The sequence below is a fragment of the Embiotoca jacksoni genome, unplaced genomic scaffold (assembly GCF_022577435.1).
Source record: "Embiotoca jacksoni isolate LCO1_2020_lvr unplaced genomic scaffold, fEmbJac1.0.p SCAF_8, whole genome shotgun sequence".
NCBI lineage: Eukaryota > Metazoa > Chordata > Actinopteri > Embiotocidae > Embiotoca > Embiotoca jacksoni.
This window is the reverse complement of record NW_027185436.1, coordinates 18,162,578-18,189,760: the sequence shown is the minus strand read 5'-3', so window position 1 is coordinate 18,189,760 and position 27,183 is coordinate 18,162,578. Positions and strand designations below refer to the sequence as shown.

The 27,183-nt window shown below is 42.7% G+C and overlaps 2 protein-coding genes across 2 annotated transcripts; both read left to right on the top strand.

Annotated features, from left to right (window-relative positions):
* Nucleotides 1-364: 364 nt before the first annotated feature.
* On the top strand, nt 365-3,696 carry cunh5orf34 (chromosome unknown C5orf34 homolog). Its single transcript, XM_069139062.1, has 11 exons — nt 365-626; nt 767-856; nt 951-1,292; nt 1,367-1,629; nt 1,702-1,794; nt 2,168-2,288; nt 2,390-2,481; nt 2,565-2,634; nt 2,746-2,843; nt 2,946-2,992; nt 3,125-3,696. Exons 1-11 carry the CDS (start codon nt 423-425, stop codon nt 3,301-3,303), a joined length of 1,599 nt encoding a protein of 532 aa, XP_068995163.1. The 5' UTR covers nt 365-422; the 3' UTR covers nt 3,304-3,696.
* A 2,311-nt stretch (nt 3,697-6,007) lies between these two features.
* Nucleotides 6,008-27,092, top strand: LOC138215896 (rapamycin-insensitive companion of mTOR-like). The gene is made up of 37 exons (XM_069178361.1): nt 6,008-6,071; nt 6,197-6,244; nt 7,738-7,835; nt 10,670-10,734; nt 10,991-11,122; nt 11,341-11,404; nt 11,934-12,060; nt 12,823-12,992; nt 13,379-13,446; nt 13,887-13,954; nt 14,062-14,144; nt 15,139-15,226; nt 15,472-15,562; nt 15,670-15,736; nt 16,434-16,514; nt 16,755-16,855; nt 17,077-17,242; nt 17,555-17,656; nt 17,740-17,786; nt 17,880-18,015; nt 18,118-18,317; nt 18,447-18,573; nt 18,909-19,073; nt 19,229-19,305; nt 19,416-19,494; nt 19,616-19,725; nt 19,816-19,903; nt 20,057-20,149; nt 20,245-20,351; nt 20,506-20,735; nt 20,859-21,963; nt 23,444-23,703; nt 23,792-23,998; nt 24,178-24,330; nt 24,847-24,970; nt 25,099-25,237; nt 25,340-27,092. Exons 1-37 carry the CDS (start codon nt 6,023-6,025, stop codon nt 25,415-25,417), a joined length of 5,193 nt encoding a protein of 1,730 aa, XP_069034462.1. The 5' UTR covers nt 6,008-6,022; the 3' UTR covers nt 25,418-27,092.
* Nucleotides 27,093-27,183: the final 91 nt, after the last annotated feature.

Sequence of the window (27,183 nt, the reverse complement as noted above, 5' to 3'; positions counted from 1 at the left end):
TGTGCTAAAAAAAGATCCTGATAGAAGGGCTCTATAGCACCACTCTATAGAAGTGATGTGAGGAGGGATCAAATTACTTTCTTTTTTTTTTCTATCCAGGCCGAGGCAAATATGATCCCTCGACATAATGCCACCATGTCATTACCATGTCATTTTTACAGTAATGTTGATCCTGTGGTTTACATGGGATTGGTTTTGTAACTCTATTTCACATTTAAATCGATGGAGACAGTCGTATGTATTTCCCCCAAAAAAGGGGCGGGGACGTTTCTGAAAGCCAAACTTTCCGGATGTGCCTGTTTGCTCAATAACAAACGTCGCCGCCTGATGACGTTGACGCCATGACGCGGCCTGCCGCTGTGTTTTGAGTTTCAGCGGGACTACAGCTGCCTCGGGAAGGTTGGACCCATTACAGGCTGACGATGGAGGCCGACGCCAGTGTCACGTCGATGATAATGTATGAAGATGAGTCGGTAGATGTTCGTTACGGAAACGGAGCGCAGTTGCAGCTGTCACCGTGCGGCTGTGAATTCATGCTGCTGAAATCCACTGATCCCCGCGGACATCCTCTGCAGCCCGCTGAGAGAGTCCGACAGAGGACCAGGTTCACCATCAGCACATACAAGGTATAAATATAAAATATGAGCTTGCTTTAACTGGTTTAATGTGTTTTTAGCCTCAGTTTGTGACTAGTGTTATAACATGGTGGAACAGGCTGTTGCTTGCTAGAATAAATGAGCACAGTTTGGTTGCCTTTCTCTTACAGGAGCTGATGGCAGCTGCATTGGCATTTAGGAATAAGTATGCCAGTCGACCATATCTGCCATTGGAGCTCATCTCTGCTGACCAAAACGAGGTATCAAGAGAAATTTCCTACCTTACTTTAATTCCCTCAGATTATGCGTATGCGGGAGTATCAGTGTCTATATGTTCTGCGTTTCCTCCTGCAGCCTTTTTCCAGCATTGACTTGGGTGTGCAGTGGCCTGAGTGGTCGTCCTGCGAGGCTGAGCTTGGACCTGGAGGCGAGACCATCATCCGGTCAGAGGAGGGACGAGCTATGTTGACGCTCTCGCCCTCGGGTGAAGAATTCTCAGTGGAGTTCACATGCAGCCTCAGCCAGACTCAAAATCAGCACCGCGGCATAAATGGCCGTCAGCAGCAAGCACGCGATCTGATTTGTGACACTGCCAGTGATCATACCAAAGAGGTTCGTCAGGGAGGAGGAAGAAGAACAGAAGAGCCCACTCGATTGAGGTCTTGTTCTCCTCGGTTTATCAGTGCTCAGCCAAAGGTAATACTTATAACAGATTTTCATGTGCTTATTTCTTGGGTTGATGCCATAATTCCTTTCTCTTCTCCCCCCAGCCTGAACAGATGTATCAGTCCACCACGGTGGTCCAGCATCGCTCTTGCTCGGCTGTTGCTCCCATATGGGAGTACCCTCTCTCCTTGGCTCGCCATCACTGGATGGCTCTTTTCTCTAAACCTAAAGATGTCGCAGCAGAGAGAACGAGCAATTCCAGTCAGGCAAAAGCGAGAACAAACATGTCGGACAACACCAGTGGCGAGAGAAGGTCCCACCTTCCTCAGGCGCTGCCTCTCTCTTGTTCATCACCTCACCGGCATAGGTTTGCAGACTGATGACAGGTGTGTTGCATACTATATGTTCAGTGACTGATTTAAACTTACATGTATTTAAGGTGGAAGTTTAAAGATCCCCTGGTCAAAGAGGAACATTCGGACCTCCCAACAGAGCTGGTAAACATAATGTGGTGTCAAGGAGTCACCTACAGGTACGTTTTTAGGGTTAACAAAGGCCTTTAAGATCTTTGACATTTGTTTGAACACCTCTGCTCTCAAAATTTTAAACAGGATAATTTGCTTTCACTTATTGAAGCATTAAAATGTGTAAATTTGATGCTAGAAAATGAGCGAGCAAGCTCTTTATACACAATTATATTTTTTTTTTTAGCTTTAATATCTTCTGTGAGGGTAAAAATAAATAGATTTAAGAGAAGGCAACGTCTTGTGTGAAGTGCATATTTTCCCATTTTGGACCTGCATATAGAATATGATTTATACTGTACTGTAATCATAAGTCATATGCAGTAATAGCTGATATGTACAGCCACCCTATGACTGTGTTTACCTGTATGTCTGCTGTAGGATACTGAGTGGAGCTGTCTCCGTTATAGAGGTTTCCCCAGGGGATGGATCAGTCATTCGCTCTAATGGCGTCCTCAACTCTTATTTTACTCATCACAAACCTGAGCTCCCGCCAGAGCAGGTAAATTGTTAATTTCAGTCTCTCATCACAGAAATGTCCTAAAGTCCAATCTACTGAAGGAGTTTCTTGAATCTTACTTATTGATCGTGTCTATTTCACAGGTGAAAGAGGTAACTTACCATCTGAACAGTCTTCCACCTGATGTAATCGGACAGGTCTACTCTATATGTTCTATTGTTAGTCGTGCAAGCAGGTAAGCTACCACCTCATCACAGTCTGGTGTGTTTAAGACTTAGATCTATTGAGGTCTTCAACCATCACATAACTATTTCACAGGATCCTCGATTGCTACAACCAGGCCAAGCATTTACTGAAGTTCCCTGCCACAGTGAGCTGCTTGGAGGAGGTCAGAGAATTAATTCCTGCTGATGCTGCTACAGCTGTTTAGGATTTCAGTGTATATATACAGTGTTCAAGCTTGTAAATTGGTAATTGTGTAATATGATTTTGTTTGCAGGACAAACATTTTTCAAAACCAACAGTGTTCAAAGAAAATCTTTCCAATTCTGTGCCTGTTGAGGAACACATGCATGTCACACAGACTGTATATACTCAGTGAGTTGTATTTTTGTCATCACTCTGTTGGTATTTTATTATTGGAAGCTGGAAAGTGTGTTATCAGCTTGTGACGTCCACTCGACCTTCTCTTCACTTCAGGTCAGATCTTGTTGCTGCAGAACTGGAGAAGATAAAGCGATTCAACTGTATCCTTCAGTATATACATGATTGTACAGAGGGCTGCTGACAATAATATGGATTATTGTTGTCAAAGTTTGCAGATTATCCATGTTTATATTCAGGATGACCTTGTGTCCTCTTTAACACCCTGTGCCCAGTTCTGCTGGAGAACAACCACCTGCTCAGAAATGGGAAAGGTCATGCAGACCTGGAAGGCCCGTCTGCAGAGGTCAGTCGTGAACCAGTAAATGAGAACTGCATCGCTGAAGCTCTTCAAAGGACTTCCAAAGCCATTCAGGACATTGATACTCTCATATCTGCAGCCACACTGACCTAAAAGAGACATGAATTCAAATTAAGTTTAAAAAGAAAGCCATGAAATCAGTTTGTCTATGAAAACATATAGCAGCACTATATTTGTAGTCTCAAATAAACATATATTCATGTGATGGTAGCACATTGTCTTTTTTTTATTTAGTAGGTTGTATTTACCTGCCAAGACAGACCCAAACAGCAAACATATTGAAAGTGTTTCTCACTTGATAATTGCCATGTCTGTCACAACACTCTTTCTCTCGGTGTCAGACATTTTAATTTAAACATCTTCATGTTTTCCCCCCAGCACCCATGACAAGTTGTGATTATAATGAAGTTGTAATTGCTAAAAAAAAAAATGCCTCAGTGTGACATACAATTTTCACTATTATTAGGTCACAAATTGGGATTGAAATTTCAGCGTATGATTGTCAATATAGGTCACAACTCAAACAAGTTGTGATCATGCCTTGAGGTACATCCCTTGAGGAATGTGTATACCAGCACAGTGCTTATGGCACAGAGGCATGCTGCTTTTTTTAAAAATTTATTTAATGACATTGTTTGATTCACAAAAGAACTCTCTGTAACTGCAGCAAGAATTAGCACTGTATTTACACCATTACATATTCCAACTCTGGGAAGCTTATTCTGGAAAAAACCTCTGAAACCTTGTAGGCTGTTGACTTTTATTGATTTAGAAAGAATACAAAATTTGGAATGATAGTGTTCTGTTTTTTACACAGCTGGGAAGATGACACTTATGATGACATTGATAACTGAGAGACAAGGTTGTTCAGTTTTTCTGCTATTCAGTAGAGACATGAGTTTTTCCAGGTCAGTGCCAATAGAGATACAACAGAGGTCAGTGTTGCACCATAAAAATGAAAATGTGTGTGTATATCTATATCTATATATATGTGTGTGTATATCTATAGATATAGATATATATATATCTATATCTATAGATATAGATAGATAGATATATGTATATAGTCACTTATTTTTTATAAAATCAAGTATTAAGTGAAATAAATATATCCACAGACACGAAACAAAAAAATTCTATTCCAACATTGAAAGTGTAATTATTTTTAAACAATGAAGACGTGAAGCCATTTTCTGGTCCCTTCCTGCTATTGGACAAACTGCTGATTGTGATGTATGGCTGACACCCAGTGGTTACCAGGATTATTGCAGCTATGATAAACTGCTGCCATTTTGGTTTTCCTCCTTAAACCTTGCACTTCTGTGTAAACTATTTTAATCCAATATAGCCCAACACCTCTCTACAAATATCTTTTGAATATTATCGTGTATGACTTTTGTTAAGGCTGAGTCAGAGACTTTGCAGTTGTTAGTGATATCCTGTCCATTACCTTTTAACTAGGCTATTAAAAACTTTCAAACATACAACCTTCATTTCTGATTGACAACACCACACTGCGTCTGAATAATTTATTTTTCTCTTTTCCCATCAGAGTTTTTCATTCGGCACAACCATAAATACAATTATGTCTGAACCTTTCTTCCGAGTATTTATATTGTACGCCACAAACCTGTGAATAGATCATGATGATGTTACACTAAATACTTACTCAGTGTGTATTCAAAGTTGAAGTGATGATAATGTAGAGTCTTCCACTCCTCTTTGAAGGGTAGTAATCTCATGTACTTTTATGTAGATATTGAACTTTGTATTTTTTTTTACATTTTATTCAAATTCTATAATTATTACTTATTATGAAGTTGATGACAACTATTCATTATTATTAATACTATACCATTATTTATCTTGAAAATGACTAGTTTTAATGTTTAATTACTACCTGAACATTAAGGCATTGGTAAAACAAAAACAATATGATAAAATACATAATATTACTTTATGAAAGAGGACATTTTGCATTACAAGTACTTTCATGTTTGATATTTTACAGACATTGAACTGCTTGTAATTCTGTACTTTTATTTGTAATTGAGTATATTATATACTGCAGTGTTAGTAAAGTAATAGCTGTGAAAATGTGAAGGGCATAGCCCACTGATCAAACTTTGAAACCATATAGTACAATAGTCATCAATTTGGAATGTTTATACCCCGTGAATGGATACTACCTAAACTTTTTTGCGTTTTCTTTAATCCAAGAGCATGCATAATAAAATTATATCAAAACTTCATAATGAATATAATATTGGAGCCCCAATATATTGTTAAATTTATCAGGGCTAAGCTTTCTAACAGTCACTAATGACATGGTGGCTTGCTTTGACTAAAACTGACAAATTCTGTTTGTCTTTAGTTTTTGTGTCTGGAGCTGTGTACTCATCAACATTTAAGTAACATATTTGTACATTAAACAAGTTGATCAATACCTCTGCGCGTGGTTTATTCATTTTTGAAGATGATTGTGACTTTGTTGATCAACAATAAATATCCATGATTTAATGACTGGATGTTGTGAAGTTAAATTTTCACAATATTTTGACTTTTAAAAAAAAAATATATATAATGTTATATTTGTAATTAAACTGTCTGGTGTCCAGCTATAAATAAGCTCCCTCTTTGCTGACTATAATACAGTCGTCAGGTCAGACTGATGTTTTTATTAGAGGGGGATTAAGGAGGATTCAGCTGATCTCAGGTCTGTAGGGGTATGCTGCGGCTCGTTGCGACAACCTTGTCTGTATTTCTCGCGAGAATCCGCGAAGTTTCCGGTGTTGTGTATGTTCCTGGAAACATGGCGGCCAGCTTCCGCGGCCGTCCTATCCGGAGTCTTCGGATGCGAGGTGAGCGTGAAAAACTCGATTCAGTGACAGCTTTTATAGCTAGATATCGGACAAATAGAATTTCTCCCGCACGTGGTGACCTTGGAGTGACCCCTCAATATGTCGGCTGTGTGTGTTTTTGACAGGTCGGAATGACAGCGGGGAAGAGAACGTACCGCTGGATCTGACCAGAGGTGAGCAGAGGCTTCATCACCCTGAAAGCGATTATTGTTCAAAATGGATGAGGAGGAGGGGAGAGGGGGGGGTGGGATTTCTGCAAACACCAGCCCCACCAAGTGAAAATGTAGATAGTCAGTGCACGTGTCCCGTTTTTTTTGCAGTTTTTATTTCGCCGGTTCGGCTTTCTGTTTTAAAACCATTGATCTCGACATCATAATAACAGGCGGCAGCGAAGCTAACTAACTAGCTGAGTTAGCGTCAGCTAGCTGCCACAGCTAACCTGCCATGACGACGATGTGTTGTTTTTGATCGGTGTGAGTGGGCAAGATAGCCTGTTATTTAGCCAAGCAGCCGTAAGCCCTGCAATCGGGCATTTCTCATCGCTGGCTGTACGAGAAATCGGGTCCCGAGGCTGCTCGTTGAGCACCATTTGGGCAGCACAGGGTGGTTCTGCACAGCCCGGTTAGATTTACTCATCCAGCTACAATCCTGCACACCAGCTTGTTTACACGGAGCAGCGGTTCTCTGTCTCAGTCCAGAGACCCCGATACCTGCTGGTTTTTATTACAACCATGTCAACTAAGTGACATGTTGCACCTGAAATGCCTGATAAATGCAAACCTAGTTCAAAGGATGGGATGCACTTTAATCTGTGAGCTGTTTTTCATCAGGGAGCTGCAAAATTACTGTTTGTGCGCGTCTCATAACAATACGGTGGTGTCACAAGAGCGACACACCAAATCATGTCGGTGCCAAAGAGTTCAAAATTATGTATAGTTCATGTCAACTGTTATCCCTGCATGCACATTTTCACACCGGACACAGTCAAGCAAGTGACTGTTTCTTGTTTAGATAGATTCCCATCATTGCCATACCAGTTAATGGACGTCTTGTCACAGCTGATACATGTATATAACTTTATATCTTACTCTTAAGTTTGATTTTCTAATTTGCACATTTTGTACCAGTTTAGGCAGAATAAAGTGTTTGAAAGGTAGTTTGGAATACTTCATTAAAGTCCTTCAAGCGCTTTAGACCGACATATTATACAGATAGCCGAAACTGAAACTATATGAAACTCATCCTCTTTTAACCTTCGTTACTTAATTTAGATGGAGTATTCATAGTTTTTGTAGCATTCTTCTTTTCTTGACGTGCAGCAGCTGGAAGTGGTTTCCACGCAAATTAAATGTTCGAGCATTGATTCTTGCCAAGAGAATATGCCGCTTTAAAAACAGTTGCCTTATTTGTCATTTACAACATTTAACATTTGCAATAAAGTACTTGACAGTTGAAAGGAAGTGAAAACAAAAACACTCCCTGCTTGCTTGAGTCTTGCTTTTTACTGTCTGGCCTTGTTTTGACTGTACACACCTAAATTAGTGTGACCAGCTAAACCAACTTCCTTCCTGCAGCATATCAATTACGGTTCATCGCCAGGTATTATGGCAATATGGCTTAATGCTTCCCTTAGTTACATTGCATTTCCCTTTTCATTCTCCTGCAGAGCCATCAGAAAACTTCCGTGAAATCCTTCAAAATGTGGCCAAACCGCACGGAGTCAGTAACATGCGAAAACTGGGTCACCTGAACAACTTCATAAAGGTAAAGCTGTCAAGTTATGATGCTTTTTAACGCCACTGTTTTATGTTATTCAAGACGGTGTTGACACTTTTGAAATTTGGTGAAAGCTAAACATGCAGCTTTTCAAGAAGGTTGGCTCTGTTTTGATATCTGTAAGGATTGATTAGCCACCTCTCCTCTGTAGTGTCACCACTGACCTCTCCTTGATCCTCTCCTCTTGGGTGTTGCTGCCAGCAGGCCTTAGCTGTGCCTGTCATTGTGATGCTGACAGCGAATGTAACAGGAGCTCCAGGGATGAGAAAGCACTCCAGTCTAATGTACATCAAGAGCGGCACTCTTGCTTTGAAACCTGAGATTATTAATGTCTAGTTATTATTATAAACTTGAGACATGCTCAGTTACATAATCTCTATTTTCCCCCGACATTAGTGTATTTTGTCCATTGGTTTTTAGCTCTAATGTTGATGGTAAAAGTGAAGATTATTCTGAACATTTGAGACCTGCACGATATCCGCAGTGATACTATTCAGTATCGCAATGACAATGTGATTTGTGATAGATAAGCAAATACTGAAGTTTGCATATTAGCTATACAGTCCTCTCTGCTTTAGTAGGTGCACAGCTAACATTGACCACAAAAATGGAGCAGCCAATGACCACTGCATACAGGAATTATAGAAAGTATTTCAAATATGCTTTTATTGAAAAAATTGCACCCAAATACCAAATTAAATAAACATAAATGCCATGGCCCACCATCTAGCTACATCTGATTGGTTGACAGTGTGAATGCATGGCATGTGTAAACAAAAGGATTTTTCTAATTTCATGTTTCAGGCAATCTTCTGCAATGTGCTTGTTCCAACCATGTACATGTTCATATCGCAATGAAGATGAAAATATCGGCCAGCACTACTACACTGTGTGATGAACATGCAAATATGTTAATGGAACATTCAAAACAAGTGATCGTGGACCAGAAGTCTAGAGTGCTTTGACCATGCTGTATAACTGGACAGTGTCTGTCCCACTTATCATCAGATGGTTTAATATACAGATTAATTGTTTAAAAATTCAAAAAGAGGAACAATGAGAGATTTGCTTGTTATATATTCTTTTGGAATTTTTCTGCAGATAGAGAACTTTCCGAAAATATATTTTTCAAAGAAGGTCTGTCTAGAATTGATTTTCACATCTGAACAGTGTTTTTAAATTTGTGCCTGTGTCAGCCTTGTGATGGGCAAGTGACCTCTTTGATGTTTTTCTGCCTTCCACCCAAAACATACCAGAACTCCGTTATTTTGAACAAGAATAACGCAGAAAATTAGTTAATGACTTGCACAACTGCAAGATGAGTATGAGGGTGAAACGAGCAGCTTCTTGTGCTTTGACCACATTGTTTTTTCTCACTGTCACCTCATTGAGAAATGTCAAGGCCGTTTACACAACTGTTGAATTCACCAAGCCTGGACACTGATTCCTGCCACTGCTTAGACATTTGCCGATTTCCATTTGCCTCAAAACACTTCTGACTGCGTGTCATGGACATATTGTAAACAATTGTTGGTGAGTCTTGGCCTCCTTACAAACAGCAATACAGCAAGCTAAAGGCTGAGTTTGAGCTGAGGTTGTGTTTCTCTAATTCATACACCCAACTCTTGTTTACAACTCAATGGAGGGGGATAGCAATGATGTGTGTGTGTGTGTGTGTGTGTGTGTGTGTGTGTGTGTGTGTGTGTGTGTGTTGGAGCACAGTGACTCTGATTCCTTATAAGGGTTCTAGGACAGTGAGGGTGACCTAATCCACCCGGAGAGCGTCACATGCCCCCTTCCCCATCTCCCCTCACCGCCTCCCGCCTGCTTAGGCTCTGACATCACAGCTGGTTTAAAACAAGCCCCTACTCACACTGCCTCCAGTCGTCACCCATCCTGCTCTGTCTCGCCTCCTGCTCTGATAAGTGGTTTGTTAGGAAAGAGGGTTAACAGATTTATGCCCAGCATTGAGGATCCATTCTTATACAATTTACTGGCTTGATTTACTCATCAGGATCTTCAGGGGTAGACTAAACTACTGTGATGCAGTAGCATTGACTTGGTGCTAGGTTCCCTAAGGGTGCCTCTGAGAAATAGCAGATCCAAAATGGCAGCCTCGTTTGCCCAAGGATCTCATTGCTTTGTACATAGGATGTGTTTTAGACTGCGTTGTTGTTAGTTTCGGCCCACCAGCTGACACAGACTGTGTGTACCCCAGATAATGCTGGAGGACCTGCTAAAGGTAGACAGACACTCATACTGAAAACAGAGTCCTACTGCCAGGCCTGGTAGAGGAGGAAAAACCAGAGCAACTAGTCAGGCTACATGCAGCAGTATTAGTTGGAGATTTTTTTGTTATCACCCTCTATTTTCATGTGTCTAACACAGATATTCATACAGGCACATGTAGTCATAAACAACAAATGGTGGAGATGACACAAGCTAGCACTCATGACTGAACTTGTGAGTGTTTTACCACTTTCACGTTTGTACTTAAAACATCCATCTGCCTCCAGTGAAAGCATTATTCATCGATGATTCACCTCCTCCAAACAGAACAGACAACAAACACACCTGCTCGTCGTCTTCAGTGACCTGCAGGAAAGTATTGTGCTGTTTAGTTGGTTTGGAGACCGTGAGCTTCTCAAATAAAGGATGGCGCCATTTTCTAATTGCTGAACTGTCTTATACACACCTTGAGGGGTTCTGGTAATGCCACATTGCCAGCCAGGCTTTCTCTTATCGTTGACCAAAGCCATGTTAATGCAGTCATCATAGTGTTCATCAAATAATTTATCTTCTGTTGTGTTTCTCTGTTACAGCTGCTATGCAGCATTGGCCACAATGAGGAAAACTTTGGGTTTACATATGAAGAAATCATCATTTGGTAAGTGTTGTCAGCAAGCAATAGTGAGTGATTGTACACTGTATACTTTTCATGGACATGTGCTCTGTTAGTTCATCGTACTATAGCCGAGTGAATGCATGAGATCAGTTAAAATGTTTCATATTTGGTGGAACTTTATTTCATGAATTCTTAATCGAAAAGCAGCATAAATCAAGAGGCTGTAAAATCTTGTGTCATGTTCATGTTGTCCATGTTGCACCTTTAGACATCTGAGTCTTTGATTTTCGATCCGCAGTCTGCGACTAGCTCTTCTAAATGAGGCTAAGGAAGTGCGTGCTGCAGGGTTGCGGGCGCTCCGCTACCTCATCAGAGACACCAGCGTGCTGCAGAAGGTCCTCAGACTGCAGGTGGATTATTTGATATCCAGGTGAGACCCTGCTTTGACCACACGAGCCAGATGGAGACGTATTGCTTGGCTGACTTCATGTTGTGGGTCAAACCATATTACTTTTTGTCAAGAAATTAATTTCAAGCGTCATTTTCCAAGTCATACTTTTCTCCTCCTGACACGTTTATTTTTCTCCTCCTGACTGCCTGCGGTAAAAAGAAAAGGGCATGACTAATTATACCTGTGGGTTGTTTCAGATGTATTGACATCCAGCAGAGCAATGAGGGGGAGAGGACTCAGGCTCTGCGACTTGTCAGAAAGGTAAGATAAGATGTTTTTTTTTTGTTTTTTTCTCTTCCTTCTAACCGTTTGTAGAGTCGGTGTCATGTCACTGGGGGAATTTGCCTTCGCTGCTCAGCCCTGTGTGCCACCTGAAAGATCATTGGGTTCGCAGCAGTGTCAGTGTGGATAGTTTGCATGAGTTTGCAGACACAGTTTTTTTTTATAGCGCTTTCTGTTTACTGTAAACCTTCTTCACACACGTACACACAGAGTCAGGCTGGGGTTTCTGGGAGGAACTATCAGCTATACAGGCAGTAACGTAACCCTTGTGTTCATGCTGTAACATAAAGCCAGGCCTCTTACCATAAAATTATAATTATATATATTCTGGCATATGAGACCCTCAGAATACACCCAAGTGCTGTTTTTGCACTTCAAAAGTCGTTATTCTTTTTCTGGAGTCCCTAAATAAAAAGTGGCCAAAAAACCCCCCACTAGTTATTTTTTGCCTCTTTTTGTCCAGACTTGTTTGATGACTCGTGTTTCTCTCTTCTCCCTCCCGCTGTAGATCATCACTGTCAATGCGATGCTGTTCCCCACCTCTATTGCAAACTCTCTAATTGCTGTGGGGACTGATGGATTGCAAGAGAGAGATCGCATGGTCCGTGCTGCCATTGCCATCGTATGCGAGCTAGGTGAGTATCTGGCCTTTTGAGATGGAGATGCATAACACAGACATAGAAGAACCACTGGGTGAGCGCACACAGTTGCTTTGTGTGCAGCCTAGGAGGTCCTGCTGTGCAAGAACAAATCACAGCACAGTAATTTGCAGGTTATTGCCTCCCAAAGGGAGTAAGTATTCCAAGTTACATCGCTTGGTCAACATCAGCACCTGTGTTACACCTGTTTTTGTGACCTCTGGTATGAACACATTTGCCATTTCAACATGAACTTGAGCAAAGTGTGCACATCAATTTGGGAAATTGGCAGCGAAGATCCTTGAAATTCATCAGAACGCCTGCGGTAATGAAACAATGATCCGGGCGAGGTGTTTTGAGGGACATCATGTTTCAAAAGGGGAAGAACGTAACTTTCCAAGACCAAAGACAAAGTGCAAGTTTTTCACCTGCAGCAACACAAAAGTCGTTTCCCACCTCTCCTACTCGATGGATTTGGCTGCCTGCGACCGCTCTCTGCTGAAGTTTCACGTCCATAGGAACATTTTAATATTGTACATACCGGTGATCACAAAAACACATGTAACACAGGTGCTGATGTTCATCAATCAACCTAAGTGGAAAACATAATGACAAAAGTCACAGCTTCCCGTGTCACGATGCTGCACAGCGCTCGCATGTAACAGGCGTAGTCTCAGAACAATTTTGATCGCACTTTATAAATATTAACTACATCTGACTATGAAATATTGTCTTGTTGCTAACTTGTTGCCTTTGTAGCCCTGAAGAACCCAGAGGTGGTGGCCAAACGAGGAGGCCTCAGCACCATCCTTAAGAATGTGATTGACTGTCAGCTGAGTCGCATCAATGAAGCACTGATCACTACCGTCCTCCACCTACTCAACCACCCACGTACCCGTCAGTACGTGCGTGTTGACGTCGAGCTGGAGGTACGCACACCCACGGATACGAGTTCAGAGGAAGTTGCGGTTTATAAATGAGCCAGTCTGCTGCCTGGGAGTCATTTCAGTTGGGATTAGCAGCTGTAGGGCACCTGTCTCTTTCCCATGGAGCTTAAAGTAATCAGTTACAGCATTTCTCCAAAGCCTCATTGTCTGTGAACAGACACCTGGGACAGGAGCAACTCGTCACTGCAGTCATAATATCCACACGGATGTCATATAAGATCTATAGCAGGTTCATTATTACTCCAAGATGTTACATGGGGCTATTAAAGAAGGCTTTCACTTCACTTTCAAGAACTAATGAAATGCTCTAATGTCTGCTGTATTTTTTGCATATCCATCTTTGATGTGCTTTGTGTTCTGTCCTGCAGCAAATCCTTGCGCCTTTCACAGATTTTCACTATCGTCACAATGCAGACACGGCTGAAGGGCAACTCAAGTGAGTGTGTGTGAGGGATATGAAGAGGCAGTGTTACAGTGGAAACAAAAAGATTGAGTGTCTGACATTTCCCTCTGTTGATTGTTTGCTGTGTTCCAATATTGGTAATGCACCAATGCGTGGAGAAAGTGGAGGGTTTGTTTAGTGTTTTTGTTATGTGAGCCTTATCAGGGCTGCTTCACTCCAGAATGACTTGCCAGAGGATGTGAAGCAGGCAAAGTCACAATAATGCTTTAACTCAGATTTGATATTAAAGATCTTTTATTGATTCTCCTTGACAACCTTCAGTGTTTTGCTTTTGTGGTGTAGTCTGATCCTTGGATCCTCGGCAAAGCTTTATATAATGCTTTGTGAAATGTCCCGTAGAGAGATCATAATGATGTTGTGTGTACGGAACATGTTGTCCAGTTTTTAATGTGTATATGTTTTCATGTTCACAGGGAAGACAGAGAGTCCCGTTTCTTGTCCAGCAGAATGGCAATAGTGGCTGCCTTCCGCTCCTGGTCTGGTAAGGGCTTTGATGTTGTGATTAATGCAACTACAAGTAAGAATTGCTGTCTGTTGAGGGTATCATCAGTAAAATATCTCTTTGTCTCTTTTCTTTTTTTTACTCAGGGATTATCAACCTATGCAAGGTTGGAAATTCTGGAATCCAATCTTTAATTGGCTTACTTTGCATACCAAATATGGAAGTTAGGGTGAGTATTGGAGCAGCTGAGCTCTAAATATTTTAAAATATATCGGAGGAAAAGGGAAGTTTGCAGATTTAAAAGCAATGTCGGTCTCTCTTGCGTCTACGACTTTTGCCCCTTCAGTATTTATTTATGAGCTGCAGTGAGATGCCCAGTCTGGTTGGAGCCAGAGTATCAAAGCACAGAGTGAGATATATTTGTCACGGCACAGATTGATCAGATCAACAGATCAAGCGCAGATATTATCATCCTTTTTCCAGTGAAACTGGTTCCCTTGAGCCTTTGGGTCATTGTGTTGTACAGCAGTAACACTACGATATTGGAGGTAATCTCCCTAGGGCTGCGTAATGCAGCTCAAGCTTATTCAACTAGCAGCCTGCGGGCCAGATTGCAGCCCTTTTTAAGTTTTTCTATAGCCCAAAAATGGTGCCTGCAAATCAGGCTTAACCATAGACATAAAAGGATGTAAGCAAGTAGGGTTGTGCATCTTCAGTTGTAGACAATCTATGTGTGTAACCTTGGTGACAGGAATACGTGGGGACGGGGAGGATCAGGGAAACCCAGTGTGTGTGTTAGCAACAACATGCGCTGTAACTGACTGCAGCAGGATTACATCCATCAGTCAAGTCTCATGTTGCACTCTGAGCTGACGGGCCACAGACAAACTAATGTTAGCTAAACTAACAACAAGCTTCGAAAGTCTCTGTCAAATTTAAAAATACTTTAATTTCATTGTGAAAATCGCAAACAGGTTGTTGTTATTTTTACTTTGCCAGCTGCAACAATTAATTAACCAGTGTATTGGCTGCTGTTGCGAATTGATTATAATGATACCACTAAAGTGAAAGGGAAGGGATGTGCGTGACTAGTTTGTTCCTTGTTGTAATGTATCTATTAATTAATCTATGATTTTCCTTTGTGGCACACTTGCTGTTGAAATGAATAGCCGTGATATCAAACATGTATATTTCTGACTGCTTCAAAATCATTTGCCCTGCAGAAAGGCTTGTTGGAGGTGTTATACGAGATATTCAGGCTCCCTATGCCCATTGTAACTCAAGAGTTCACAGAAGCCCTTCTAAGTGTTGGTAAGGAGAGCCTCTTTCGTGTCTTCAGAATTCATGTTTATACTTCCTCCCAGTATCTGGTATACGTTTTTATGTGCAGTGATTACAGAAATATGGAGTTCCAGTTTGGTTACTTGGCCTTGTCTGGTCATGACAAAAAACACACTCGAAAGTTTAACTTTAAAATGCTTTGTTCCTCTTAAATCCCTGTAAGTTTGTACTTTACATGCACAGTATAAACTGATCTTTGCTCTGGTCCACTTCAGACTCTGCCAGGTTTCAGGACACCTGGAGACTGTCTGATGGGTTTATTGCTGCTGAGGCCAAAGTCATCCTACCCCATCGGGCCCGCTCTCGGTGAGTGATGATGAGAAAGAACAGATGGAATCGGTTCACAAAACTGCCGTCAGCTCAGTGTGTACATGAGCTGTTAATGATTTTTGTTTTTCTGTTTACTACATTAGACCTGACCTGATGGACAACTACCTTGCATTTGTTCTTTCTGCCTTCATCAACGGTGGGCTGTTAGAGGTGAGCTCATACTGTGTTTACTTCCTTTGTGCTTAATGGCTGATTTATGTTGTTGAGTATAACTCAGTATTGTGTTGCAATTAATTTACAATGCACATTTAAGAGCTTTAGGATGTTACTGTTGCTATTAAGTGTAGACTTAAAAGCATGTAAATAAAAATGGATATAGACTCCCCATCTGAAAACTGAAACCAGTGTCTAAGTGCCTCAATGTGCAATACCACTGGGAGCCACTGGGAGCCACTAGGAGCTGGCTTCAATGGACTCCTATTTAAAAAGTGTCAGGTTCTCTCATTAAATACTAAATGAGTACATTTTTTCCACAAGTCATAATGACGTCATTTGATAAAGTTACTCCCTCTGATCAGTGTATTTGCCATCCCTCTAGAAATAATTCCATCATTACTTAGATATTTGGCTTCAAAGAGAGGTATTGCTTGACTTGCCCGAGTTGCAGTCAGGTTGCTGGTATAGGAGGGCAGGCATAGTGTCCTCTGATTCCTAGTCGGATCCACCCCTCGGACCTCCCCGGCTTGTCCAAATGCGGTCACTTCTGACTTAAAAACAAACAAGATGGCAATGGCCAAAATGCTGAACTTGAGGATTCAAAATGTCAGTTCAGTGGGTGACGTCACGGTGGTTTACTACTTTTTGTTCAACCACATCCTCCTCTCCGCCCTTATTTGTGGTTCTGCAGGGCCTTGTTGAAGTCGTGACCAGTAGCGAGGACCAGCTTGCTGTTAGAGCCACCATCCTGCTGGGAGAACTTCTACACATGGTAATATATCAATGAAAGTATCTGTGATGCACGTTTGTAAAAAAGGATAGTTTGGCACACGGAAGCCCACATTACTAAAGAAGAACTTCACCTAAATATTTGTGTCACTGCAAAGTTAACAGTCAAGATAACTGTAAGACTTGTGCTTTTTGAAAAGCTATTTGCTGCAACTGAGTTCCTGTGATTCTAACTCTAAATTCACGTTTCTTTTTTTCCTCCACACGCCTCTCTCTTGTTTAGGCAAACACCATCCTTCCACATTCCCACAGTCACCACCTGCACTGCCTTCCCACCCTCATCAACATGGCAGCCTCCTTTGACATCGCCCAGGAGAAACGACTGTGAGTACAATCTGACACGTTGAACTTTTCTTCCTCACAGAATAAAAAATTTTTGGACCAGAAACGCATATATTTATCAGAACTATATTTTCCCTGACAGTGCCTTGTATTTTATTTTTGTAAATGTGCCCTCTGTCATAAAGGGGCTCTGATCACAAGTGCTCTTTTAACAGTGAACACAATACACTTCCAGAAATCAATTATTGTTGTGTACGTTCCAGTCGGGCGAGCGCTGCCGTCAACAATCTGAAACGTTTCCATGAGAAGAAGAAGAAAGGTTTCAAACCACACAGTCTTTACCTGGACCATATCATTCGCAAATCTGCGTCATCACACAACCGCAGAGAGTCACACTCACGTGCCCACAGGGACATCTATGTCATAAAGGTAAAATATCAACATGTTTCTCAGAGGCTATATTTTTACTTTAGCCTCTGGTAGTTTAAAGAGATATATTTTGGGAAATATGCTTCATATACTTCAGTTCTGTGTGTTTGGTAAAACGTCTGTGGTTTGTTTAGTTTGCCTTTACAAGAACCTGCTGATTGGCATAATGTAAAGCAGATTACTTAAAAAGATCAATAAAATGAATAATGAACAAAATTATTGCAAAGTTGAATTAGTTTGTCTTCTTACTCCACTTTGTATTCCTATTTTTGTTTACATTGCTAAATAAATGTCTTCTGCCCTTGTGTTCAGGACACAGAAGAAGCACTGATGATGAACCTGAGAGACAGTCACATTCTCCACCACAAGCAGAACCTGGAGTGGAACTGGTTGCTCATTGCCACCATCCTTAAGGTCAGGCTGATTTCATGTAGCACCACGGACTCGGATGTAATTCTTTATTTTTCCCGTCTAAAATGTTGTTTTCCTATCCCCAGTGGCCTCATGTAAACCTCAGGAACAACAAAGATGAACAGATGCACAAGTAAGACCCTTTATATCAAAGCCCACAGCAGCATTTTGACATGTGTACTTTGGCATCTTGTTTTAAATACCAACTTGTTGCTTTGTGTTGCAGGTTCGTTCGGAGGCTGCTTTACTTTTATAAGCCCAGTAGTAAACTGTACGCGGGGCTGGCGTTGGATCACCTAAAGGCCAGACAACTCACTGTGGTTGGGTGTCAGTTTGTGGAGTTCCTCATGGACTCTGATGAGGTGAGAGAAGTTTTGCACAAACACACATAGTCCTTTTTTGTCTTTTGTCAATTTCTAACCTGCCTCTCCTGTTGGCCCACTCTCTTTCCCCGCTATCATCAGGACGGCCAGGGTTACCTGGAGGAGCTGGTGAGGGACATGGTGTCATGGCTCTCCTCATCCTCAGGGCTGAAGCCCGAGCGCTGTCTGCAGAGCAACGGCCTGCTCACTACACTGAGCCAGCACTACTTCCTCTTCCTCGGTACGCTCTCTGCACACCCACAGGGAGTCAAACTGCTTGAGAAATGTGGCCTGTTTCAGTGGTGAGTGAACAGAAAAACAGTTTTCATGAGCAGCTTCATAAAGTGTAAGAATGTCATACGTTTGTGTTCTTTTGATGAGACATCCTGCTAACAGCTCAATATGACGTCTGAACTTCTCTGTATCTGCAGCCTGCTGAATCTGTGCTCTGTAAAGAACCAGGATGCTGTGCTGAAACTTGCTGTTTCCACACTGGACTACAGCAGAGACGGTCTGGCCAGAGTGATCCTCTCCAAGATCCTCACTGCTGCTACTGATGTAATACAGCTACGAGGACAACAAGATAACTAGACACACAAAATATTTACAGAGTGTTAAAGAGGAAGCTGTTTTTTATGGACAATTTCACAAGCTGTTATCTCGTTTAAAAACTACATGTACAAAACCACCACCATGATCTGAATGGTCATGGGAGGATGAAACTGAGACTTGTCTACTTCCCAAAATTGTATGTGGTTGTTAAAACATCTCCAAACTACTCGTAATCACATCATCTCCCTGCACCCACAAGATCTGCCAAAGTCTATTGTCCAATAATGTCCTCACGCCCCCTTTCCTTCTCATCACATGCTGTTTCTTGTCTCAACGAGCAGACGTGCAGGCTGTATGCTACCAAGCACCTCCGGGTGCTGCTGCGTGCGGGCGTGGAGTTCTTCAGCAGCTGGGGCATGGAGCTGCTGGTCACACAGCTTCACGACCACAGCAAGGCCGTGTCCATGGAGGCTCTGGATATACTGGACGAGTCCTGTGAAGACAAGGTGACTGATGAAAAACACACCCATCACTTAGTTGAACTGATGAGCAGTAAAAAAGAAAAAAAATACACATTTTACTTATGTTTATTGATATTGAAAGTGGCAGTGAAGAAATGACAAATGTGTTGAAAGATGATTTTCCCATTTTTCTGCCTCAGGCCAACCTTCACGCTCTAATCCAGCTCAAACCGGCTGTGTCCCACCTGGGGGACAAAGGCCTCCTGCTGCTCCTCAGGTGAGTGTTCAAAGATGCCTTACAGTACATGACAGTTTATGAAATAGTTCAGCAGCAGCATTATATACCTTCCTGAATACACTGTACATTTTCCCCCCCGCACTGTTTAGGTTTCTGTCCATTCCTAAAGGTTTCTCCTACCTCAATGAGAGGGGTTATGTCAGTAAACAGCTGGATAAATGGCAGAAGGTATCAGGATATCAACAGACAGCAGAATAAATTCTCATTTGTAGTAATTTTTGGAAATGTGACTATTATATTATAGTAAGACCACACACTAACAGAAGTTTTCGTCTCTTCTGGATTGCAGGAATACAACCTTAAGTATGTGGACCTGATCGAGGAGCAACTCAACGAAGCACTAACGACTTACCGCAAACCTGTCGATGGAGACAACTACGTCAGACGCAGCAACCAAAGGTGAGACCGTGGAGTTTGTCTTCACCTGAAGAGCCACAGGACTGAAATGATTCTTGAACCCGTTCCTAATTTCTTTGCTTGTGTCTCCAGGTTACAAAGACCAAATGTCTATCTTCCTGTTCACTTGTATGGTCAGCTGGTCCATGATAAGACAGGCTGTCATCTGTTGGAGGCTCAGGTAAGTGCTTTATTTACAAAGCTTTTTTCACACACTGCGAGCTTATCGGTGTTTAATTTTTCTACAGTCATTGCTCTGGCAGGCAGAGGCTTGTGCAGATTTATCAGACTTGTTTCCTGATTTTTGTCTTTTTTTTTTTTTATTTGTCTCCAGAGTGTGGTTCCTGACCTCAGCTACACGGTTCGCTCCCCGATGCTGGACACCTGGGAGGGCATCAAACAGCTGAAGGCTGCTCTCTGGGCACTGGTCAGTAACACGTGCCAGCACCTCAGTTACCCTGTTACTGTTGTAGTACTTAAAAGCAGATGGCTCTGATAGTGAGTGTTGTTTTCTTTTTTTAGGGCAACATTGGCTCTTCAAACTGGGGTCTGAATCTCCTGCAGGAGGAGAATGTCATCCCTGACATCCTTGCATTGGCTCAGCACTGTGAGGTGCTGTCAGTACGAGGGTACGTTTTTTTCCCTTTCAGTTTTAATTAATTAAGTAACTGAATGATAGATCATGTTAACGTGCTCACTAAGAAATCCAATGAATAGAAAACATTTCATATTTCCTGTACAAGTGCATGATGGGTTAACGGTGCTGTCGTCTCCCGCCCGCAGGACATGTGTTTATGTGCTGGGTGTGATCTCCAAGACCCGGCAGGGTTGTGAGGTGCTGAAGCAGTACAGTTGGGATGCAGTCAGACACAGTCGCAGGACGCTGTGGCCTGTCACTCCAGACGAGGTGGACACACAGCTGACCTCCGAACTCTCTTCAGTCCCGAGCACGCTGAGTCTGAACTCTGAATCCACCAGCTCCCGCCACAACAGTGAGAGCGAATCTCAACCAAGTACGTAGGACATCTTATGTTTTATCAGCAACACTTGCAGACAGATGTAAAATATCATGATTTTACATCTTAGTATTCAGGTATGTTTTAACCATCCCCGTAATTCACTGTTTGTGCTCGTAGACATGTACATCCTGGACGATGACAAGTGTGATGTACTGGACCAGTCAGACGAGCCCTCTTTCTATCTACACTCCAAACCAGTCAAAGACCGCAGCCCGTTCACAATCCTGGCGTCCACGCGCTTCGTTCGCACCCGCTTCCTCAACTCCCTGTCTCTCCCCAGCAAGAAGCTGCGCTCCACCAGCGACCCTAAGACCCTGTCAGGCTCTCGCACCCCTACTGAGCTCAACACGGGGAGTATGAGGCGGAACAGGACAGTGACGGAGCCATCTGTCTACAGCCCCAACCAAGGGGACGTCTTCACTCCTGTGTTTAATGGCAGAGGAATGCCAAAGAGTCCAACAGTCAGCCTGGAGACGTCTTTTGTCGGGACCAGGGGAGGCTCTGAGGAGCATCTTGTGGACGGCAGGCTGGCCAGAGGAGGAGGCTCAGGCCTCGGACTCAGCGGTCTAGGAGGGCACGGGGCTGTCGAGCACCACAACCGGGAGAGGGAGCAGAGCAGTCGAGAGCGTCTGGCAGGAGATGGCGGCTCCTCCTCTAGTGGAGGCAATGTGGGAGGGGGTGGGGGAGGCGGCGGAGGTACTCAATTTAAAAGCCGCAGTCAGAGCTTTAACACGGACACCACAACCAGTGGCATCAGCTCCATGAGCTCCAGTCCCTCCCGGGAGACCGTTGGAAACCCTGAACACCCGGAACCTGAACCAGACTCTTCTGACTGTGTGAGCCTCAACACAGTAGTGTCTGCCAAAACTGTCAAAACACTCTCCTCCCTCGCTCCCCAGGCTCAGACCAACCACATGTCCACGTCTAAGTCCTCCACCGTCTCTTTGGTACCGCCCGGCTCCTCGCACACTCTCCCCCGCCGAGCTCAGTCCCTCAAGTCACCCTCGGTAACCACCATAAAAAGTCTGGCTGATTGCAGCTTCATGTACACCAGCCCGAGAGACGCACTGGGCTACGCTACGTTGAAGAGGCTGCAGCAGCAGAGGATACACCCGTCTTTGTCTCACAGTGAGGCGCTGGCTTCACCGGCCAAAGATGTGCTGTTCACTGACACCATCACCATGAAGACCGGCAGCCTGGATTCCCGATTAACACCTCGCAGGTAAGTCAGCCATCACTGCATCACTGTGGGATCGAAAGCAGACACTGAATGTATCTAGTTTTGTTCTGTTTTCATTGGTGCCTCAATTTTTTTAAATGACATGAATGGGAAGATGTCATCCTGAAGAAAAGCTCAACACATGCCTTCATTTGTAGCTGCAGCAGCTCTGTGCCAAAGTTCGAGTTTTGGTTTCTGTCTAATTTGGCAATGACAGGTGTGAGTGTGTTTTTTGCCCGTCAGGATATCAGATAGGAGGGGTACCTGTCCGGAACCCAGAGTCTTAAGTCCGTACCGAAGGCTGTCCAGAACACTTGTACCGCGGTGGGTGGACCTACCCAGTGTCCCCCTGAGTAGAGATGTAGCTTCTAGCATCGATCCAGACAAATCTATTGTTGCTGCTTTTACTAGCGTAGTAACAGCTCCACGCTTAAAGTTGGTCCGCGTGTTGCTTTGATCCCGTAGTATGAGTAAGCCCCATGTTGTAGTCGTTCCCTGTAACCTTACCTAGAGGTACCTAATAAACGGCACAAGATACGTGCCAATGTGATAAATGTGACTGTATGTGCTGGTATAAAATGTATTTTAATTGTTGGATCAGTCATGTAAAAAAAAAAAATGAGGAAAGTTATTGCAGAGGGCAGCACCCAAGGATACCGAAACATGTCTGCGAGCGTGAGGAATGTTTGAGATAGTGCTCCGATCCAAAAGTCAAAGCACATGAGTATTTTACGAGTCTTTTTCTTTGTCAGACCAAATTACAATTAGATACTTCATCTCATTATCTCTCCATGTGCTACCGCAGCTCATTAGGACCCAAGGACCAAGTGGTGCGAAATTGAAATTCAAGGATTTATTATTACTCGTCTTCCGGTTCATTTTCTTTTTCTTCTGTTGTTAAATGGGTGACGCTGGCCTGCCTCAACTTCCTGTAATTGGTCCAAAAGTCAGAACTATCTATAAACATTTTTCACACTGCAAGCAAAGCGAACTATGGTTCAGTTTGATCCGAACCAAGTCCTCTTTCAGTCGGACCAACTTCACCCTTGCTATTTTGGCTCATAACAAACTGAAAGGTTTGAAAGGTCCAAACCAAACAAGGTAGGTGTGAAAGTCCCCTTCCACAGGTTTGTAGAGGCCAAGCAGGAGTAACAAAGATAATATAACAGATGACAGAATTATAAAACAGAGAAAAACATGCTGACCACCAGCTCTGTGTCACATTATTTCTGACCCCTTCCTTTGAATCAGTTTAATGTTTTTTGTTTTTTTTTCTCTGTGTGAATCTATCGTCTGAATCAGAGTTGAACAATTGCTGCTGCCCTGGTAGCGGTCTACAGTGTGTCAGGCTCTAGAGCCCTTTAATAAGCCCCCATCTCTGTGTTTTTATCCAACATTTTTTTCATTCACTCCCCGTGTTCCTTCTCCGTCCCAGTCTCTCCCCCCGGATCCTCTCACGCACCTCTCCTCTTGCCCTCCCTAGGTTCCTGAAAGCACTGAGCTTTGCCTCTCTGGACAAAGAGGAACTACTCAGTCCCATCAACCAAAGCACTCTGCATCGCTGCTCTTCAGTGCGCTCAATGGTCTCTAGCGCCTCCTTCGGGTGTAACGACGACTACATTGGCCTCGCGCTGCCAATGGACATCAATGATATGTTCCACATCAGAGACTCTGCCTACTTCCAGCAGAGGATCAGCCCGCCTTCAGAAGAGCGGAAACGCTTCCTTTTTGGTGATGGAGATGGTAAAAGTGACTTAATGCCTCATTCAATTACAATTAAATCATAAAAAAAAGAGATTTTGAAACAGACCCGTGTTTCGTGCTTCTGCAGGTGATCGCCCTGCTATTCCAGTACTGAAGCAGCAGTTCAGTATCTCGGAGCTGATCGTGTGCCGAGGCGACACCCAGAACCACATAGTGGGTTCAGATGAGACAGGCCTGCAGGATCACACTGAAGAAAACTGCCTCTACTGCGTTGGAGCCATCGTCCTCGGATACCCCACACAGCCACAGATCAACAGCACACACCCTCGGACAGGTGAGCCAGCGCACACACGCACGCACACACACACACACACACACACACACACGCACACACACACACACACACACACACACACGCACACGCACACACGCGTACACATTCAGTCATCTACTCTGACATGTTTTAAACTCAGTGCAAAAATACAAGAATTGCTCCTTTTTTTTTTCTGTCAGATTTTGTCGACTTCCCGTCATGGGGAGGCCAGAGCGGCCATCGTCTGGAGGTGATGCCTCAGTCCAAGTTCTCTGGAGTGTCGGGTTGCAGCGATGCTGCGGTGTCACAAGGCTCCATCTGTAGCACTCCCACTCCGAGTGACATTGTCATTGGTAAGACCACAAAAGAGTCCCGTGGCAAATTACTGTTTTGATCTTCACAGTCTCGATGTGGGTACTTCATTTATTTAACTTTCTTTTGGGGCGTCTGGTGACATTTCACCACATATCCACCACGTCCGTGGTACCATTTCCTCCCAAAGGACCTTGCATCTCATACACCTTCCTCTCTGCCCTTGTTTCTTGTCTTTCTCTGGACTGTCAGCTGTCAAATTCAAGATCAAAACTTAAACTAATTCAACCCTTAAATTTGATTGGAAGATACTACTTTGAATACGAGACGTGTTAGTCAGTGACATCATCTGTGTTTATGTGGATGCGTGTGGATGGTGCAGGTCAAGGTGATGTGGGGTAAAATAAAAAAAAGCTAAACAAAACCAAGAATGCGGAGAAGCTAGCGGGGAAGAAAGACAGTCACGCTGGAAAGAAAAGTATCTATAAAGCAGTGGTAATATTTATTGCATTCATGTAATGTAAACATTTAAATGTGTATTTGTTTGTGTCCTTTAGGCGGCAAGGCGATATCGGAAGACGGCCCCGCCTCTCGAGTCTTGCTGAGGAAGGAGGTGCTCCGCCTCATCATCAACCTCAGCTCCTCTGTAGGAACCAAAGGCCACGAAACAGGACTACTGACGTAAAGCTCTCTTTTCTCCTTCTGCTTACTGTATTTTAATAATGTTAAGAAACAAACTCTTTGCAGAATAACAGAATTTGTTTTCATTTTTTTTTTTTAAGTCTGTTAAATTTCTGCTCTCTCTTCAGGATAAAGGAGAAGTTTCCGTACGCGTTTGATGACATTTGCCTGTACTCCGAGGTCTCTCACCTCTTAGCCCACTGCATGTTTCGCCTCACCTCCAGACGGTTCATACAAGAACTCTTCCAGGACGTGCAATTCATGCCAGTAAGAGCTTGCACCACCCTCACTCTTCCTTTTCTGAAATTGACTGCATTTTTGTGTTTACTTTTCCACATATTTAATCGTTTTTCCTCATTTTTTTTCCAGATGTATGAGGAAGCAGAGGCAATCCTGACAAAACTACCAAAACCTGAAGAGGATGTCGACCCTCCTGCAGAATCCTGATCATGCTTCCCCGCTTGTGTTCCCTGCACAGCTGCAGTCCTGGCTCCTTACAACCATGGAATGAAACCAAGACTTGAGAGGATAGAAGTTATGGGAGGATGGGAAAACATTTGGTGTGTTTCTGTTGCTTGAAACGGAGTACTGTGGCCAAGGAAAAAGGAGGAGATGGGCATCGCTCATCTTTCTTCTAGCAAATACGAGCTGGAAACAAAGGATGTCAGTATCTGTAAACAAATGTAACCCGATACGCCTAATGCTGTTGCAGACTTTTGTTTTTTTATTAACAGGAAAAAGGGGGAGCGGTTTAACCAAAAACTGTTTTCAGATGGGGTTGGCATTCCTGAGCAACACTCAATAATAATAATACATCAACATAATGCTTAAGGACAAGCTGGATCATCAAGACAAAGACTCGAGCTGTGTTTAAAAAATATCGTATCATTTTAACTCTTTCCGGAGGTGGTGTTTTTCTGTAACGAAGGCATGTTGTCGTGTCTACCCGGTGATTCCTTGGACCCTTTTCTCCAACACAACACTACAGAGGGATCCTACTATTGTTTTTTTTTGTTTTTGTTTTTAAGAAAACTTACCTGGAGCCTTCCTGCTTCTTATCCCAACCTGACTTGTTATCTCTTCTAGCCAGATATGTGCTCCTGCTTCTCTTGCCTCACCACTTCCTACAACCTGTAGCCTCTTGTCAGCCAAGACAGCCAATTACTTTTCTATTTTTCGTGTATCTCAGACAATCAAACATCACTAGTATTGTATTTTCTAAAGCATTATATCTTGCCACCCTTACACAGTACATGAAGAGAATAGCATGTGATTTAATGCTAGTTTATTCCATCCTTTACTTGCTTAGGACCTTTAATATTTTTCTTCAGCCATTGCATTTTTAGGAAGCTTCTCAGGAGGTGGGTCGGTCTTTGGGGAGATGCTCGGTTGTGTTTTGTAGGATGATTTCATTACAGATTTGGTACCAAACTCTGCTCACAGATGTTTCTAAAACCTGCATAAACCCTGCAGCTACCCATCACTATGGCTTCTTACCTCTGTGCTTCACCTCCACTGCATGTCCAACAAGCATGGCAAAGTTGTAACATCACCTTAATGTGTTTCTTGCTTGTAAAACCTTCTTCTTTTTTTTTTTTTTTGTAAAAACAAAATAGATTGCCATTACATGCTGCCATTACATTGTAGGAATATAATTGCCCTAGATCTGTTTTCACAATGCAATATCACTGTCTGATATTGTGGGAGAGGAGATGGAGAAGAGGGGGGTGCGATGACTAAAGGGTTTGTAAAAGGTTTCCAGGGAAACGGGGATCTCTGTTTCCATTGGCTTGTTTTCGCTATAATGCTGCTACACAAATGGACTCATAGAGAGATGATTCATAGATCAGCTGAGTGATGTCAGATCCGATCTATTTATTATATGTCTGTACCATAGAGTGAGCTCAACCAGAGAAGAAAAAAAAAGTTATTTATATTTTTTCCTCAAGACTGTATTATAATTTAAAAGATTTTTTTTTTCTTTTTTTCTTTTTTTTGCCTGAATCGTGGTTTCCCTTGTATAATGTGTACAGTATGTTTTTGGGGGCATTCATGACCTAAAGAAACATACAATCCTATCAAAGGGATGCATTGTTAATAAAACAAAATTTGAAATATCCAAGATATTCTACATTTCTTTAGGTTTTCTTTTAATTTCTCATTTGTAACATTTATCTTAGTTTGCTCATTTGCTGTGAAAGTCATAATGTTCT